General features: G+C 36.9%; 3 protein-coding genes across 6 annotated transcripts in view; 1 reads left to right on the forward strand and 2 right to left on the reverse strand.

Annotated features, from left to right (window-relative positions):
• LOC129806464 (zinc finger SWIM domain-containing protein 8 homolog) overlaps nucleotides 1-543 on the reverse strand; it is a 40,515-nt gene extending 39,972 nt beyond the window's left edge. For all 4 annotated transcript variants that reach the window (XM_055855079.1, XM_055855080.1, XM_055855078.1 and 1 more), the window contains exon 1: nucleotides 302-543. The gene's annotated coding sequence lies outside the window, so the exon portion shown is untranslated. The remainder of the gene's footprint in view (nucleotides 1-301) is intronic.
• A 4,671-nt stretch (nucleotides 544-5,214) lies between these two features.
• On the forward strand, nucleotides 5,215-6,021 carry LOC129806509 (40S ribosomal protein S14). Its single transcript, XM_055855153.1, has 2 exons — nucleotides 5,215-5,318; nucleotides 5,484-6,021. Exon 2 carries the CDS (start codon nucleotides 5,497-5,499, stop codon nucleotides 5,950-5,952), a length of 456 nt encoding a protein of 151 aa, XP_055711128.1. The 5' UTR covers nucleotides 5,215-5,318; nucleotides 5,484-5,496; the 3' UTR covers nucleotides 5,953-6,021.
• LOC129806482 (dynactin subunit 4) lies at nucleotides 6,011-13,051 on the reverse strand. Its single transcript, XM_055855119.1, has 2 exons — nucleotides 11,678-13,051; nucleotides 6,011-6,291 (listed from the first exon to the last, which is right to left on the reverse strand). Exons 1-2 carry the CDS (start codon nucleotides 12,949-12,951, stop codon nucleotides 6,081-6,083), a joined length of 1,485 nt encoding a protein of 494 aa, XP_055711094.1. The 5' UTR covers nucleotides 12,952-13,051; the 3' UTR covers nucleotides 6,011-6,080.
• Between the last annotated feature and the right edge of the window lie 1,565 nt (nucleotides 13,052-14,616).

Below are 14,616 nucleotides of genomic sequence, written 5' to 3' on the forward strand. Positions count from 1 at the left end.
AGGAAGAAAATGAGAGTGAAAATTTTGTGTTTTTTCTGCAGCCTGAACTCTACCCTTTGCGTTAGCGCCATCTTTGTCCCTTTGTGGCAGCCACAGTCTACTTTGTTCCGCTGATTCCCTCTTCCACCGCACACCCGAATTGGCGTGTGTGTACGTGTGAATGAGACAGAAAGATACTCAGATTGATGGGAGTGAGAGGGATAACAGGAATTATGGGGGCTCTGATCGATAGAGTGGAAGGGTGAGTTTTCTCACCAAAAAGAGAGAATTATTTTTTTTTCTGGCTAACAAAAACACTAACCTTCAGCTGATTTCCTGAATGTTCCGCCCCCGAAGGTGCTGGAAGTCGTTGGTTTCTTCCATCCGCGCCAATTGTTGCACAGACTTTCGGGTTCTGAGCTCCAGCTACAGAGGGAATCCTCCTCAAATCTATCAGAATCATCAAAACTTATCTGATCCAATTCCTCATTGTTCCATTCGGCCGTCTCGGCGGGCTGCTTGCCGGAAGCACCACCCGGATTGCTCCCCGAAGTCGCCAGCTCGATATTTCAAGCACCCCACACACAATTCCAAAACATATAACACAGAGATGAAAATTGCCCTTTTTTGTCCAGCCTCTGGGGGCCTCACACAAACCCTAATTCCCTAGTACACTCCCACACTCTGCAGGGCCTCCCCAGAAATCTCCGAGAGAGAGCACCCAAATCCGAGACACAAAAAGCCCGACTCGGGGGTATCCCGTCAGCCCTAAAACATCCCCAAATTACGGGTTAACACAACTGGCTCCATTCCCAGATTGCACACTGTGATTCACAGAAGCCTTTTGAGCCATTTTTCCCAGGGAAAATTGTGGATTTCAACAGAGAAAAAGCACTTTTTTGGGGGAGAGACAAAATTTGTCAACACACACGAATTCGCACCACACTGAACTTCAACCCTTATGAAACTTTTACAAAAGCCCAAAGACCGTTAACAGATTTTGTCAAAACTTCAGCAGTCTCTGTCAAAAATCCCGGATGACCAGGTGTTAACAGTTGGCAAACAGCTGGCTAACAACTCTGTTAACGTTGGTCTCCTAACAAAAACATCTCACTTTTTGTTCCTAAATGCCCGCCCCATAGCAAAATTCCGCAAGAATTCCAATGGAAAACTTGCGTCCAAATGGCTAAATTCGCTGGAATTTGACGCTAAAATTCCACTAAGTTTTCCTATGGAATTTAAAGCCGGAAATTCCATGGAAATCATAGTGCTCCATGGAATTTACTAGTACGACATGCTGGAATTCCAGCGTTAAATTCCGCGGTATTCCGCGGAAGATTTATATGGAAACTCACACGTGAAACGTCCGCGGGATAAGCTGGAAAAAACATATGGAAATTTCCACTATCTTTCCATAGTGTTTTATATGGATTTTTCCACTAGTTTTCTGAAATGTCAAACAAATAAAATGGTGTTGCGACAACTTTTAGAATTTGTTTCCAAACCTTCCGCAAACATTTCTAGTGATTCATGTGGCAATTATAATATAATTAATTATGCGATGCTGCGTTTCGTGTAGATAATAATGAAGTGATTACATTAAATAGGTCGCCAACCTAAAATAATGCAGTTTTTATGTTAATTAATATATATTTTAGGAAAAAAATTTTTTTTTAACAAAATATTTTTTTATTGCTCAAAGTGTCAATTCGTTATTGCTGATTTAGTAAAACATATTATAATCCTCGTAATCTTTGCTATTTCTTTAATATTCGGAAGTAAAATCACGAGGTGCATGTGACAGCTTCATTTTTTCTCCATTTTATTTTGGTGGAAAAATCCACATAAATTCCACGAGCATTTCCATGGATGTATTCTATATGAAAAATCCAGCATAAATCCATTAAATTTTCCTTGGAACCTATTATGGAAAATTCCTATGGAATTTTTTAAGGCAAATAGTGGAAAATTCCAAGGAATTTTTCGCTTGTTATTCCTATTCCGCTTTCTTTTGCAATGGGGCGGCTAGGAATTTTTAACAACCAACAGCGAAAAGTAACAGAATGTTAACAGTCGATGTTACCAATTTCATGCAAGTGGAAAGTAGGTGACGGTTGGCATGAATTTCATGCCAATGCTGTTAGGTTTTTCAGCTATTAGCACTCCAAGCGGTCGATCGCAAATACTTTTGACATTTGGCTACTCCTTGGGCGCGGTGATTTTGTGAAACTTGTGAAATATTAAGATAAAAACTGAAAACTTGTGTCCGGATGCAAATTTTCTGCAAAATAATTAATGAGGTAAGTGCCCAAGAAACATGTAATTATGTTGAAGAAGTTGTTGAAGGTATAAAGTAGCACTGCAACACACTTTTATTTGCTGAAAATTAAGAGACTTCTAGGATTCATTTTACTTCACAAAATTCTGGGCAGATAAGCACCTTAACAGGCCTCAGATCTTGTTCATCCTCCTAAGAATCACATGTATTATACTGTGAATCTATATGTTCAGAAAATTTCAGCTGCAATCCCAAAAAATTGAGAAAATCTGTGGAATCCCACGATTCAAAATCTTTTTGATAATTTCCTGGTAAGAATACCACCGGGAGTGGATATTAGTCTCAACTATCCCTGTCTACAAGAGCTACTTCTCATTCACTATCGTTTATCCAGGAAATTTCAGCTGAAACCGCAAAAAATTGAGAAAATTTTAGCTTTAGAGAGAGAGAGAGGGCATTATCCTCACAACTCACCTCGCAATCCCGTCTCTTGCCTAACTTTCTTCGTTCCTCAAGGAGTCAGTGAGGAATGAATTTTTCTGTTTTCTGGCTTTTTGGACGATTTGGCTCGCGTTGCTCTACTGCCTGAGTACTCTTTGGACTCTGCGGTACACTTGCAATATGTATCGATTCTATGTCTTATTTTATTCAAAAAATTCTAAATTTCGACTGTTACCGTCCTGAAGTTTAAACAATGACTCCTTCATATTATCATAGACGAAAACTAGAAAATTTTACTCAAACATTACATGGTCGCCGATAGATATCTAGAAGCCCAACGACTTTTGCCGATCGCTACTCGTCCGCTCGACGCGGCGATGATATGAAAGAGATGATGATGAGAAAGAGAGAAGGACGATGCTTTTTCGTTTTGGTTAAAAAGACGCTTTTTTCAGTTGGGGTAAGTGGGGCATCCTTGAATGTGGGGCAGCTTTCAAATTGGGATTTTCTCTTATATTAAATGGAACGGAGCCTTATCGTGACGTAATTTAGCTTCTATCAATCTGTTTGTTCAGCTAAGTTACATTATGATATGGCTCAATTCCATTTAAATATAGAAGAAATTCCCAATTTCAAAGCTACCCCACATTCACAGGTGCCCCACTTCCCCTACTACTATATTTTTCGCTTTTATTAATAATTTTATTACTAACAAAAAAATGGATATCGTCGGTTCCAAAGAATACTATTGTAACTCGAAAATGCAACTTTTCAGGAGAAAGATTTAAAGTTTGACAGCTAATATTTATATTTCAATAATCTCACTGGATATAGTATACTTTCTACTTCTGAAAGTATTTTATCATACATAGGTTTTTAACATCTTCTGGTTAACGCTGTTTTTAAACTATTTGCAATAAACTTGTGGGCAAAAACGTGATAATTGGGCACGGTGGTTTTGAATTTTTTCATTATAATTTTTACAGGAATGACTTAATCAACATACAATTTTGTGGGAATGTATATTTAATGTTTTTGCATCCAATGGTACCATCTTTCTGTACTATTGTAAGAGCCGTCGATATAAGATTGCTTAAATTACGTGATATTGAATTAAAAAAAAAAATATCACAGGATTCTTAAAAGCGTCAAAAATTACAGTATTAAACTCAAGAAGCTAATTGAACTATTTAAATACTTTTTGAACAATTTTATTTGACAACAAATGATCACATTGAATAGGACTTGGTAAAAGATAATGAGCGAGATCGAGTAATCAATGCAATCGTTTTCATATTTTCACAATTATCAGTAAAATAATTGACAAAAGCGGAAAACTTAAAGAATGATATCTAGATTTGCTTTGATTAATTGAGAATTATCTAGCACCAAATTTCTGCAATTAATTTACGTTGCCGCATATCTGTAACAGTAGCTCAATTATGTTTTACTTTATATTTATAACTAAAAACAAAGAATTATGAAATATAAGAGTACTTTATGAACGTAATTTTCAGATCGTTTATGCTGCAATTACCGTATAGAATCGTACTTCTTCTATATGAAATTTTTTGAGTTGGAGAATATATTCTAAAAATGTTATTAAGGTATTTCTCCCTTCTTTTTTTCCTCTTCAATCATATTTCAGATGAATATTAAATATTTTCCTAAAGTATTTGAATTGAAAAAGGAAATGTTTTGAAATTTAAGTTCAACGGCGCGGCAAAATTGAGAAGAAAAAAAAGGGAAGAGTCACATAATCTGGTGCCGCACCAATCCAAGCGCTTTATAAAGTGACTACCGAATACATTCAAACCTCTACCTATCGTCTATGGTAATATGAAGGAGTCGTTGGTTTAAACGGTAAAAGATATCACGTTCCGGTCTTCGGTGACCCCCAATAAAAGAACGATATCTCCAGACGTTTTTTATTCTTTTCTCCCCACCCTCCTCCATACCCCCCAAAACCATGTTTTTTTTCGAAAACGGCTCCTACGATTTCTTTTATTTTTAGATGTGTTTTGGAGGTGGTTCAGACGAACATTTCGTCCAAACATACCAAAGACTTTTAAAAAATCGCCATCTTGAATTGGTTGGTAACAATTTTTGGCCAACTCTGTGCTACCATGGGCCCATTAAGCCTAATTAAAAGTGAAGCTATTTTACAGTTTTCCTTGTAAAAATTTTGCAGACATTGCACCGCGACTTAAACAAATTTCCTCGTAGTTCTTGTATTATTTCGGCGAACATTATGAAATATGTATTTTTAGATAGCTTTTAGTGCACAATTTCAAAATATATCAGACTGATAATTCAATTCTCTTTAGTAAAAAACTTGCCAATAGTCTTCAGTGCCTCTATACAAAAACGTATGGAAAAATTAAATGTCGAGAGGCCCTTGGTGCTACTTTCCACTGGCCCAAAATTGTTACCAGTGCTGTTAACATTCTGGTACAGAGTTGTTGGTTGTTAACTTTTGGTCAGCTGGGAAATCTGCAGAAATTTGCATCTGGCAAGTGGATTTTTCGGGTTGTCACATTGACTTCCTTCGGCCATTTTCGCTCTTTTCCATTCATTCCCCGTGGAAACGTGGATTGTGTTCGCGAATTACTGCGAAAAGGTGAGCTTTTTCCTCAGTTTCCTCCCCCAAATCCCATCAGAAATCCTTCCCAAAGAACTCCCCCAAAATCCCTGACAAAAATCTCCCGGGTAACTCCAAATATTCTCGAAATATCATCAAAGCAAATCTTGTTGACATCAAACCTAACCTGATTTTTCTTTCTAGATTCTCTAAAAAGATGCCTCCAAGGAAGAATAAAACCCAGAAAGAAGAGGTCCAGGTGTCCCTGGGTCCTCAGGTGCAGGAGGGAGAAATGGTATTTGGCGTAGCGCACATTTATGCCAGTTTCAATGACACCTTCGTCCATGTGACGGATCTGTCCGGCAGGGAAACAATTGCCCGTGTCACTGGAGGGATGAAGGTGAAGGCTGATCGTGATGAAGCCTCCCCCTATGCTGCTATGTTGGCTGCCCAAGATGTTGCTGAGAAGTGCAAGACACTCGGAATCACGGCGCTGCACATCAAACTCCGAGCAACCGGAGGCAACAAGACAAAGACCCCCGGTCCAGGTGCTCAGTCAGCTCTTCGGGCACTTGCTCGTTCCTCCATGAAGATCGGTCGTATTGAGGATGTGACACCAATTCCATCGGACTCCACGCGCAGGAAGGGAGGTCGCCGTGGTCGTAGATTGTAAACAATCCCAGCCTCAGGGCTTGTCCTCCGGCTCCACAAGAATTAATAAAGTCGATGAGTTGGTAAGGAATAATTGTGTTTATTTCAATTGAAAAGCAAAGTGATTAGTGATCGCAGTAATCGTGAATTTTATTTGCCGGAAATTGTTCCGCAATTGATGTAAACGCGTGAGTTGAGCGTATGAGTCTGTGGATCCTTCTTCTCAGGCACCTGGACAGTGTTCACGTAGGAATACTGCACGGTGAATCCGATAATTGTCTCAGATCCGGGCGCCAGGTTGTCCTGAGGCTCCATTGAGAGCTCAATGCAGGCTTTGTTAGCTCTGCGCCAAATGACGAACCTAAAAATGGATTTTTTATATTAATTCTGGAAGAAAAACCTGGCCAGATGCCAATTAATGGTAGGTAGGTATTTTCATCAAATTGAAAGAAAAGTGAGTAAATATTAAGAATAGTAAAATTCTTGAAGTACGGGGGCAATTCATTTTAGAAGTAGAAGCACATTGATTCAGAAATCTCGATGAAACACTGAGATGTTTTTGAAAACACGGAAATATTTCTACGAAGTTGATAAAACGAAAGACATCTACACATTGGGAGAAATTTTCGTTAAAAATTGGTTTTTCACTGTGAGAGAAATCCTAAAAAGTTAAAATAACATTCCGGAAATGTTAATTTTACCCTGCAGTATTGATCCAAAATCGGTGTAAAATGTAAATATTACCCTTTTTAGGTGTATTATTGGTTAAAATTGCCCTTCTTTCATGTTGATTTTACCCTTAAAAGGTGTAAAATTAACATTAAAAAATGTTGATATATTTTTACACCCAAAAAGTGTTAGTTATGACGAAAAATCGCAGCCTCTTTTTTCTCAGTGTTTGAAGGATTTATTTTATCTACAACGCAGAAACGTCAAAATTCTGTCAAAAATTCAATTTTTTGATGAAAATCGCTCCCAATGTGTAGAAGCCTTAATCGAGAAGCATAGAAATGGTTTTGGAATATGGAAACAATTTTAGAAACACGAAAACGCATTTGGAATTCGAAAGAAACATGAAGCCGTTTTTAGACACGGAAACATTTCTAGAAAAAAAAGCGAAAATGTTTCTAGAAACGAGAAAAATCATCTAAGAAATACGAAAATGTTCCTACAGTGATGGAAATAAGTATAATTCCACTCAATAAATTTAGTTATTGCTACGGTCGCTACGGTATTTATTTTTGACCAAATTTAGGTTAATATAATTTAATTTTTAATTAAAATTAATAAATTAAGTTCCATTTTCTAAAGTTTTGCATTAGTTTTTGCCGAGATATCGTGGGGAAAATGTTTATCAAACAAAAATAAAGGAAAAAAGTCTTGGTGGCGTTGAATCTTACTTAGAAACTACGAAAAATGACTAGATTCCTATCAGATAATTGTCAAATTTATCAATATATCTGCCTTACATGCCTCGTAAGGTATCCCAAGGGTCTAAAATCTTCTGTTAGATGCCAAACGAGCTTTTTGTCTGTTCATTTCTAGAAACATGAAAACGTTTCTAACAAAAATTTTATTTCCATCGCGGGAACGCAAAAAGATACAAGAAACGCATTTCTAGACATACGGAAACTGTTACAAAGACTCGGAAATGCATTTAACATTCAACCATGTCAAATTGATTTCCCAAAACACGAAAACGATTGTGGAAAATGCAGAAAGAAACATATCCAAGAAATACGGATTTGTTTCTAGAAACATAGAAACATTTCTGGATAGATGAAAATATTTTTTCGGACACGGAGAGCGTACAGTAGACTCTCGCTAATTCGGCTCTTTTAAGATCGGGCTACTTTTTAATTTATTTTTCGGGCTACTTTATTTTTCAAGTTCGATTACGATTATCAAATGAAGCAAATATGTTCAAATTTGCCATGATTTGTCTTAGCTTTGATATAATTTTGCATTATTAAGGGATTTTCATGAGATTTGTAATAGCAATTAGCATGTAAATTCAATATGAGTATGCAGATGAACAAAAAAATCGTTGCATTTCAAACAATTTGCTGCCCGAATTTCTCTCTATTTCGGTTGATATTTCAGTTCCAAATGCCCGAATTTGAGAGAGTCTACTGTATTAGGGAAACACATGATTCACGCAACATGAGAATATCTGCATAAGAAACACAGAAACGCTTTCGGACATACATAAAGTACGTAAATGTATCGGAAAGATCGGAAAACAACACGGAACGTTTCTGGAACGTATCTAGAGACACGAAAACGTTTCTAAAAAGATGGCAAAGTGTCTCAGCTTGGCGGAATGCTCGAACTCACGAGATAGGAGATAGAGCTCACCGTGAATTAGTTTTTTGCATCATCTTTTGGTGCTTTCGAAAATTGGAAGTTCGTATCTCTTTCCGTTTCGCCTCTAGATAGGTAACGAATTTACGGACAGAAAAAATAAAAGATTAGTAATTTACGAGAATTTAACCGATTGATTACCGATTGTGACAGATGAAATCGGATAGGAAATTTCAAGACCTTTCCAACAAATCCAAATCGGTTGAAAAATAGACCCTTAAATAGTACCTAATCTCACCTAATAAATCAAATTCTAACCTCAGAAATATATCAAATTCTGGACATTTAAAATTATTCTATGCTAAAGGTATAATTCTGAAAAAATTATAATAATTGTTTGAATTTTTAACAGGGTTTTATAATGTATACTGAATTTCGAAATTTTCGTTTTTAGGTCATTCGTTTTTTGAGGTTAAGTCATACATAACCTCAAATTCTTATTGTAACCCAAATAAAAAAATCTCGTCAAAGTTTTAAAATTAAAACAAACATAAATTTTGTTATACATTTTTCTTGCGACTTTGAAATTTATAAAAATCGAACGAATCAAATTTACTTTTTCTGCAACGTTCTAACAGCTATAAAAAAAAAACTTCGCCATTATTGAAAATTTGAAAAATACTATTGATATGTAACAAAATATACAAAATTTTAACAATTTTATTCATAGAAAATCGTATTCTATTATTTTTATTGCTAAAATATTTGGTTATAAAAATTTGAGGTTATTTTGTATTTAACCTCAAAAATCAGGCAAAAGTTAAAAATTTGAATTTCATAATTTTCCTTTAATTCTAAATAATTTTAGTGAATTTAAAGACAAATAGAGATTTTAAGTTTTTAGTATCCTAACCTTATTTTTATTTTCTACCAAAATAAATTTTAAGAGCTAAAGGTTAGCTTTACAAAATTTCTTGTCGTAAAATCCAAAATTAATCAAAATTGTACTAGAACTTTAAATATTGGGTATCACTGCAATATATTTAGCTAATAAGCTTGAGAAATTTTAGGTTATGTTGGGCCTAACCTTAAAAATTTTATGATTATAAGTTATTCGTAGCACAATTTTCTCAACCTGCCTTTGAAAGGAGTTTTGCACAATGAAAAAACGATTTAAAAGAGTAAATTAAGTTTCAGATAAATCGCGTTCTAACCTCAAAAAACACGCTTAATGTTTTATATAAGCAACATAAGTAGATTTGCCTTCATTCAATAAAATCAAGTTCTTCGGCAAAATTATAGAGAACATTCTGTTATATATTTCAGCCATATATCACTTTTCATTTCATTTCATTTTATTGAGGGGTTTTCGTCATTGTTGGCGATTCCCCTAGTATATATCACTTTTCTGTCACTCCATCCAAATCCTTGATATTTTGGTTTAAACGGTTTAAATACAAATTTATTTAATTTCACGAATTTGATTAAAGAACTGCAGAAGTTCGTCAAAATACAGCCAGTTACAATTTAATTAAACAAATTTTTTCCGACTTTTTTGCAACAAATTAAGGTATATATTCGATCGATTTGACACCTATGGTTGTGGTTTTGTTTTTCAATTTTTCTTGAAGAGGTCGATTAGGTAAGCCGGCGGCAGCCGCAATCATTAATTCACAAGAAAACCCACAAAATAAATTTTACACGATTTTAGATATTTTTTTTTAAATTTCAGTCTATTATTCAGGTGTATTTTATCATTTATTAGTTTATTGTACCGTCGTTGCGGGTGACTTTGCACTCGGGGGGTGACTTTGCACTCTGCTGTCCGTAAGACTTTCACAAATTCTAGGACTTATTGATGGTCTTCGCCGATCCGGTCTACCATGTCAAAGTATATAGGGATATGTTAAGTACCAAGTAAGGTACAATGATCCTCAAAAGGATTCTTGTAGTTTCAGTAATAGTCAATGAAATCCTAGTATAGGTATTTTGTCAAAAAACGGCTCCGTGAAAAAGTTATCTGAGGGTGCAATTCCAAAATCGATTTCAGAGAAGTAAATTGTCCAAATCTATTCTAAATTTATCTGGCTAGAATAATCCAGTTCGATTTTGTTCATTATTTTTACTAAAAACCTTTTTTTCACTATTATCTTCCTACGAACGCATGATTTATGTTATAAAATTGCATATAATGGTCTTTCTAAAGATTTATTATAGAAGTATTTGGCTAAAAATTATCCAATTTTGTGGGAACTTAAGATAAAATGACCGAGATCTACAAGATGGTATGGTCGCCATCTTGATTTGACGTTTCTGTCCGCCATTTTGAATAACTGTCAAAACAAAAATCTCATCCGATTGAGCTGAAATTTTAGTATGTTCTAGCTGATGTCAAGGCCTTTTCAGAACATATATAAAATCCGACCTAGGTCAAGTGATTGTCTGGATATAGGGGCTCCAAGTTCAAAATTTTGACATTTTCATGAATATAGAACTACATGGAGCTTCTTTTATCAAAATCATCACAAAAAAGACAGCGCTATCGTTAGACGATGAGATCTAACAAACAAACAGAAAGAAAAGTAATGTTTTTGTTTATAACAGCGCATTATTTGAGAATCTTATAAACTGTTTTCGCAAAGATGAAAAATAAAAAATTAATTAAATGTACTTTTCGTTTATTTATTTTTTAATTATGTTAGAGTAAATAAATATATAAAATAAAAGCCTCAACCATTTCTAATGATTACTGAGGCATTTCGTTTAGGTTTCAAATATTGAAAATTAAAAAATAAAGATCTCCAAAATATGAGTATTACAAAATTTTAAACTTTGAGCCTCTGTATCTAGGTAAATACTTGACGTAGACTGGAACATAAATACGTTTTGAAAAGGCCTTGACATCAGCTACAACATACTAAAATTTCAACCCAATCGGACTAGTTTTAGGGTTTGACAGTTATTCAAAATGGCGGACAGAAACGTCAAATCAAGATGGCGACCACGTCATCTTGTAGATCTCGTGCATCTTACCTTTAGAACTGAAGATCTTCATTGTCGTTTATTATCAGAAATTGGTGATTTTTTAGTATTTATTAAAAAGTGCAAAGTCACCCGCACCTTATCCCATGTGCAAGCCTTTTTTCTTGATTTTTTTTAACATGGTAAAATTTTATAAAATTAATGTTAGTGGCACAAAATCCATTCATTAACAACTGAATACAAATAATTTTACCCATTCACCCCCGTCCTTTCACTTTAACTATTCACTTTTAGAGGGTAAAGTTGAAAAACAGCGAAAAAACGTGCAAAGTCACCCGCAACGACGGTAGTTCCGATTTTAAGATTTTTGAGAAGAATTCGATTTTAGAGGGAAATTCATGAAATGTTTCAAGGGGTTCAAGGGTTTCAAATGTGTTTCATAAAACATGATTGAAACTTACTTGGGATCTTCCCGCGGAAGCTGCAGATCCTCATCAAACTCAGCCGAATCATCCCGATGGGGCAGCACAAAAGACTCCTCTGGAAGCTCAATTTTAGCCGTGACCCTCTGATCGACAAATCTTGGCTCCTCTGTCAGAGAAACTTGCCGGGAGAGTGAAACATTGAGACTGGAAGGCGTTGAGGAGACAACAGCCTTCTTCATCTCCTCAATCAGGGCTGTTTCCTCGTCTGACGACGGCAGCTCCTTGATTGCCACAGTCATCTCGTGGATTGTGGGATTGGAGAACTTGAGCTGAAGTTTCACTTGAATGCCTCCTTGGAGTTTGTCCGGGAGCTTGACGATGCGAATGTCAGGCACATGATGGGCAGCAAAGAGTTGAATGCGATACTTGATGGATGATGGATTGTATTCGGGCTTGATGACATTGTGCTCACACTGCCGGCAGCGCAGAGAACGCTTAATGGAGAGACTCTTGTGCTGAGGGAATAAATGTTTGACGGTGACGGGTTGTCCAGCTGGTTGGGAGAGTCTCTGCTTGATTGTCGTGAGCTCCCGGAGATTCACGGGCTCCGTGAAGATGGAGTCAGGAAGTTGATCAACTTCATCTGTGGCTTCTGAGGGATTAACTTCAATTGGCTTGGCTTTGGGTGGAGTTTTGTCTGACCATCCCATCTGCCGACGGATCATTGAGACTGTCAGGCCAGTGCGATCAGTCAGATTGGGATATTTGTGCTGTTTTGGGGTCTTTCGGCGCAAATAATCCTGCCTTTCCTGCTTATCGCGCAGCACAACGGCCTGGAAGTGCTCCATGAGGAGAGCAAATCTCGTAGCATGGGAATATTCACACTCTGGCCATGATCCCGTGGCTACAGTTTGATCAGGGATGCCCACATCTCTGGACGTCCAGCGACAGGCCAAGCAGGCCAGGTAGTACATCTTCCGGGTGATTGCTGCTGCTGCCTTGGAATCCCCTGCAGCTGGTTCTTCGTCAGCTTTCCTGGGCACCGTGACAGTCGTAGCCCGGGCTGAGAGGGTGTGTTGGCAGCTGGGACAATCGAAGCAGCTGCTGCACTTGTATTTCTTCAGTTTGGCCTCCGAAGATGGGATATTTTCCACGCAATTGTAACAAAAGTGAGAGTCGACTTCGTGGCAGAGGCAGAAATCGCACCTCAAAGCCAGACAATGACGGCAGAAGAAGAGTTTGGTGAGAGGATTGAGAATCCCACAGGCACAGACATACTGCACAGTCGTATTGGATAGGAAATGGGCCATTTTTCAGCCAGGAAAATGCCCTTTTCTCGGCACCCGGACAGAAAACACTCCCAGAAAATTCGTCAGACTGCCATTGGGCAACACTAAAATCAGTGTTGCCAACTTCGGTGACAGTTCCTATGACATGCTCAAATCTCCCAAAAATCTCCTAAATTTTAAATGTTTGAATTTGAATATTCACCGGGAGTCCCGGGAGTATTGCCTTATCTTCTTCTTCTTCTTCTTCTCTTTATTTAACTGGACGTCATCCATTGGATGGTTTCCCGTAGAGTATTGCCTTATTGCCTTGGTCAAGAATATTTGCGTGCGTATAAGGTAAATGTACCAGCGATCGCCAGTATTCCTCGGATCGGAAGGTAGCCCGTTGCCCCGCGTATCGGCACCCTAAAATAAAATGTACTTTTGAAAATTATTCACTGTATATATTTTAGTAATTTTCTTTAGCAAGATGCATCACGTTTGTTCATATTTAATCTACAAAACCAATTTTCTCGTTGAGTTTCAAACAAAATTGCTATTATTTACCTAATTTATTGAATCACTGTATCAGAGTCTTAGCAAAAAATCCGCCATTCATCACTTTCTTAATATTTCACGCGAGAATTTGTCTACACAGTAAAAAATCGTGTAAAAAAAATAACGTGTAATTTCCAAATTACCACTTAAAAAATTGTAAATTTTAATTTTTACCACTATAAAAATGGTAAATTTTGAGTAAAAAATAATTTGTGTAAAAATTTTCAGCGTGTAATCCAAAAATGTAATTTTACCATTATTCAAGTGGAATTGTGTCACTAAAAAAGTGGTAAATATTCCATTGCGTGTAAAATTTAGTGCGTGTAATCGAAAACGTGTAATTTCGCCACTACAGTTTGACAGCTGCAGGAAGCATCCACTTCGGTGAGTATTTCCCTTTGTTTTTCGAGTTTTACGCCCTAATTTTGTTTAAAAACGACCAAATCTCTTAAGTAAAAAGTAAAATGCATCTCCTCAGTGCGGGTTTTCAAGTGTTATTGCGAAAAATAATGAAAAAATCCAGTGTGAAATGCTTGGTTGCGGGGCGTCATTTTACTCACAAGTTTTCTGTCTAAAAGGGCAGTTTTTGGCCACTGGTGGCCCCCCAAGTAGCCCCCCAGGGTGATCATCAATCCTACAGTGATCATCCCCCTAAAAATACGGTGAAAAAACTTCATTTATTTCAACAGGTTTTGAACGTGTTCGAAACTTGTCAAAATTCCATGTATTGTTCCCGGAACAGACGATTTCTCTCGGTGTTCTGTCCTGTAGTGCGCTCCTGTGGTTTTAGTGAGTTCAAAATTCATCCCTCAGTGATCCCCGCATGTTCAACTGATTTATCTTAAGCTAATTTTTTCATTATGGAATTTCTCCAGTCGCACTTCTGCCATTCCGGGAACAGAATTTCCCTACAGAGAATCTCTGATTATCAAGGGTTCACGTCATTCCCATTTTTATACAATTTGGTTTATTTTCTATTCACAGAGGAAAACATTACGGGGATGGACAACAAGACGGGATAAAAGTCAAGAGGCTGACGGAATGACAGGAAGACGGAATTCAGCAATTTGTAAGGACGTGAAGGAGGAATAGCTGGTGGAGCAGTGAAGGAAGATAGCAGCACCCTTAAGGTTTCAGCCTTTTTCTTAT

Source organism: Phlebotomus papatasi, chromosome 3, assembly GCF_024763615.1.
Source record: "Phlebotomus papatasi isolate M1 chromosome 3, Ppap_2.1, whole genome shotgun sequence".
Lineage (NCBI taxonomy): Eukaryota > Metazoa > Arthropoda > Insecta > Diptera > Psychodidae > Phlebotomus > Phlebotomus papatasi.